Source organism: Magallana gigas, chromosome 6 (genome assembly GCF_963853765.1).
Source record: "Magallana gigas chromosome 6, xbMagGiga1.1, whole genome shotgun sequence".
Taxonomy (NCBI): domain Eukaryota; kingdom Metazoa; phylum Mollusca; class Bivalvia; order Ostreida; family Ostreidae; genus Magallana; species Magallana gigas.
The window spans coordinates 1,193,575-1,198,196 of record NC_088858.1 but is presented as its reverse complement, the minus strand read 5'-3'; the positions used below and the strand labels follow the sequence as shown (position 1 = coordinate 1,198,196).

The 4,622-nt window shown below is 38.4% G+C and overlaps 1 protein-coding gene across 1 annotated transcript; it reads left to right on the top strand.

The window, feature by feature from the left end:
- Positions 1-1,429: 1,429 nt before the first annotated feature.
- Positions 1,430-4,575, top strand: LOC105343824 (chymotrypsinogen A). Its single transcript, XM_011451321.4, has 7 exons — positions 1,430-1,555; positions 1,636-1,812; positions 2,344-2,539; positions 3,006-3,102; positions 3,226-3,397; positions 4,116-4,249; positions 4,357-4,575. The coding sequence occupies exons 1-7, from the start codon at positions 1,501-1,503 to the stop codon at positions 4,519-4,521; spliced, it is 996 nt and encodes a 331-aa protein (XP_011449623.3). The 5' UTR covers positions 1,430-1,500; the 3' UTR covers positions 4,522-4,575.
- Positions 4,576-4,622: the final 47 nt, after the last annotated feature.

Sequence of the window (4,622 nt, the reverse complement as noted above, 5' to 3'; positions counted from 1 at the left end):
ATATACTAGTACCTTTCTTATCTTTAAGTACTTTAAAAAATGCATGACTAATAAAAGAGTTATTCAAGCATTTCACAAATATTATCATACTTTCATGTTAAATACTGAAATCTGATTGGTTAAGACGCAGTTGATAATCCGTAATATTACCCTCAGCGTTAGCAACACACTTAGCAACGGGCAACACAACGAACGCGTAAATTATGCGCGTACGGTTCGCCGTAGAATTCTGTAATTCGAAAACCATTGTCAACTTCCACTTCGCGTCGGTTGACAATGGTTTCCTCGGGGTGTCAATTTCAACTGTTACCCTCCCAAACAGGCACTATTTATATAACATTACCTGCTTCACTAGTAGAACAAATATGCTACATTTTTTTCTTCGGAATCAAAACGTCAGTAGATTGATTGAGTAAAGCCAGTACTTCGCGAATCAAGGAGGAACCCATACGGTGTTACAGCTGATTGAGATAATTTGAAAAATTCTTCTGAAGAATATGACGGTCTCAATTTATTAGCTTGGACAATAATTTTAGGTGCCAAAGAAAGACCTGGCATAGATAGAGGCTTTAAGATACAGAATGTTTTATGAAAAGTACATAAGCCAGTATCTTGATAAATTCAAAACAGTTGCAGTAGTTTTAAATCAAAGTACTGAAGTACTGACGGGAGTTGATTTTATCGATAATTATTTATTTTAAAATCAACGATATGTAATTTTGCATGCATGGCAAGTAAATTCCTATAAGAATAGGCAAGAGAGACTCTCTGCTTGTCGGAGATATACGGGGACAGTCGAGCGTCTGGTTGAACGAGACTATATTGAACTCTGGCGTAGGAATTCATAAAATGTACGACTTATAAAAATATCTAGATTGTTCGTACCATTTAAAATCAGACTATTTACAAGGTCTATAAATCTTGAAAAACAATGCTTAAGAACTCATTACATCAAATTTATTGATTAGAACTAAATGTTGTCAGCGGTGTTGATTTGTGGTTAGGTCTGTTTCACTTTCGGTTTGCCTGAGTAACTGCATAGAGGAGTTGATTAAAATCAACTCCCAATAAATTGATATTTTTATGAGATGTGAAACTTTTTACTTTTTATTTTTTGTTATTTACAATTACACAAAAACACGATATCTAATTGTTTGACGGAGCTCGGTGTAACACTTCTGATAACGTGTATTACGAAAGCCCGATATCAAACAGACGTCCGTCATCAAAGACATCAGAGAGTCTATAATTTGATAAATGTCGGTGTTTGTCCGAGACAGGGCATTAACTGATGGATCAAGAAGGGTTTACTTATTGTAAAGTTGAGATGAACAAGTGCTTGTTTATACCGATACTAATGTTTTGTTTTCGCAACATTCTATCTTCTGAGTTTAGGATAGGGTCAAACTGTTTGTACAAGAAAAGAGATAGAGAGAGAGAGGTTGACCAGAGAGAAGGGAACTATTAATATTGGTAACAAAGACCTGGTCATTTATAACCATGTTGCCCCCGTTGCTTGTTGTTTTAGTAGCTGGGATAATGGGTTTTACCAATGGTAATTGTAACATATAAAAGGATGTGTATTATACAGTTTGATTTTCGACACACAAAATTCCTTCTATTTGTCTTCTATAGGAAAACCCCATTCCAAGGCATCGACAATCGACACGTGCACTACAAAAGGAGGGTCGTGCATTCATTCACACGACCAGTGCGGGGGGTATATAGATTTGTATGCACTGGGATGTAATAGAAATAGCGTGTGCTGCAAACCGGCGCCAGTAACCGCCAATCCCGAACCAATACACCCAGGTAAGAGCATGTCATCCACAACCATTATACCAGAATAAGACCATATACCCAGGTAAGTCCTCGTCATCTTAGGTTTTACCCTTACCCAAGGAAGACCTTGTATTCTAAGTTACCCAGGTAAGATCATGTCATCTAGATTTTCAGCTTTATCCAGGTAAGATCATGATTGTCATCTATTGCTTTACCCAGTTAGATCATTTCATCTTCTGGTTTACGAAGAGAAGACTATGTCACCTTTTACTTAACTCAGGTATGGTCGGGTCATCTACTCATGACAAAACTCTGGCCATCTACGGCATATTCATGCCTGGTTGAATGAATTATGGTTCAATTCCCCAATGATCGGCTTTGACCGCACAACTTTGATCCACTCTGCCCCAGTATAACCCTTAAAAGAAAGGTCAAAATTTAACTTATACATAACGTGCGTGTTCGTTGGTGAAGTTGAATCTGAATGTTTGATGTGGTAAACAAAATAAGTAAATACCTATATGATTTCATTATATCTGTACAAGTTCCTCTGACTGACAGGGACCGACAAATGCGGATTGATTACTCGACTAGATACACACCACCTGGATCCGCGCCTGAGGGTGGTGGGCGGGGATCCAGCCTTGGAGGGGGAGTGGCCCTGGCAGGTCAGCTTCCAGAACGAGCGGGGGCATTTCTGTGGAGGGACCCTGGTGGGTGACCAGTGGGTGGTGACGGCGGCCCACTGTCTGTACGGGTGAGTGATGTTACCATTGAAATTCTTCTCTCTTATGTACGTGTATATTATATTTAAATGCTAAATGTTGGTGTTTGCAACGTACTACTAGTATTGTTTCCACTTTAATTGATATACCCTTCATGGGCTTATATTTTTGGGAATTGAATTGGTCCGATTTTCTATAGGTCAAGGTAGTTAAAGTATTTGAGTATTTGTTCTATTAAAGTTTTAAAGAAATTGCCTCATCTCATCCTTAATCAATAAGAGGTAATGCTGACCGTTGATACGCGCTATTGGAATAAGTGGAATACACCACACACTGGTTAAGTAATTAACATTCATTGCTATGTTCTTAAGTTATTAGCATGCACAGGTTTGTAGATTGTTTCGTTTTCTTTATACAAAACGTATTGACCTTGCTTGGTCTACGATCATAAATTTTAAGTTATCAAATCTCATTTTGCTTTTGATATTGGTGTTTCAGACAAACCATTTCCAGTATACACGTACTACTTGGCGAACATCACCAGGAATTCAAGTCAAACAACGAATGGAATGCAACCATCCAGAAAGTTCAAATTGTAAGGACCCCATTCCAACTAACCCCCACGTTACACATACGCTAGCTAACAACATTGGTCATTTTTAAACCCCCCCCCCCCCGAATAAAAACAAAAAAGAACTATTTTGTTGTTTGTTTCTAGCACCCTGAATACTCTACCAATCATGGTCTTCCTCATGATATTGCGGTGGTGCAGCTCTCACGCACAGTAAACGTGACCGGACATTACGTCAGAACAGCGTGTCTGCCACAAGATGATGACGTGTTTGATGATGCAGACTATTGTTATATCAGTGGTTGGGGATACACTCAAGGTACTCCAGTGTCTTATGATGAGGTTTGGTGTTTGACTGTATTCCCTACTCACTAACGCCGCAGTAGAGTATGAACGACATTGAATCTTTGGTAGAAATGTGCATGTTACTTCCGGTTGATGCAGAAAACTTGTTCCTTAAAGTATGGATTATAAGACGGTCTGGTCAAATGCGTCGGTGACCTATTACCATCTGTCTCTTGTGTGTCGTCCATCTGTCGTAAACTTTGTAACATTTTCAGCTCCTTTTTAGAAACTAACACTTTATAGAGCCAATCTTGACTAAATTTGGTATATGCCATCTGTATGGATAGCTTTGAAATTAATGATTCATACTTTAGGGTACCATATATTAAGAAAAGAAAGGTGTGATTTTATCTTGTTTTTACCAATCTTGTCTTTTACAAATGGGCATCTAGCCAACAAAATAGGTGGTAGTCATCAAGGAGTTCGAGATCTCTGTAGTTCAATTAGGATTTGTGTGATGAAAAAACAACAAGCTCCAAAATGAGTTTCAGTATTTTTTAACAAAAAAATCAAATAAAAAATAATAAAAATCCTCAGTAAACAGTCCGTCAGTTTTTCCTGTATCTATGCATCAAGTTCGTTTTCATATTGTTCAAAGGTTCAACTTGATAAACGAAACTATATAGATGCAGAGACCTAGTAAACCACCATTGTTAGGCATTAGACTTTACTCTTCAGTTAATATTTTCTAGGAACCGGTGACAACGACGTATTGCGTCATCTGCGCGTCCTCATAACCCCATCTGTTACGTGCAACTCTAGCTGGGATGGCGTCATCACAAATAACCAGATCTGTGTTGGGCACGGTGATACAGGGGCTTGTCGGGTAAGCTGAATAAAGGGAAAGTCCAATGTTTAATCTGAAGTGTAGTTATTTGGTGTTCTGTTGGTATTTATTTAACCATTCTAAAATTATGTATATTTTGATTTTAGGGTGACTCTGGTGGACCATTGGTCTGCCGACGTCACGATTCGTTCGTGTTGGTGGGAGTGACGTCATGGGGTTCCGCTACATGTACTGAACTTGGCAAACCGAACGTGTTCACTAAAACCACGGCTTATCTCCCCTGGATTCGCAGCGTTCTGCAGATAATCTGATAACATCGCATAAGCTGACATTAAAAAGTGAAATAAATTACTTCAGTAAATATATTGCTTGTCTTTTCTCATTACACTTTAAAGGTGTGAAATTGATAACA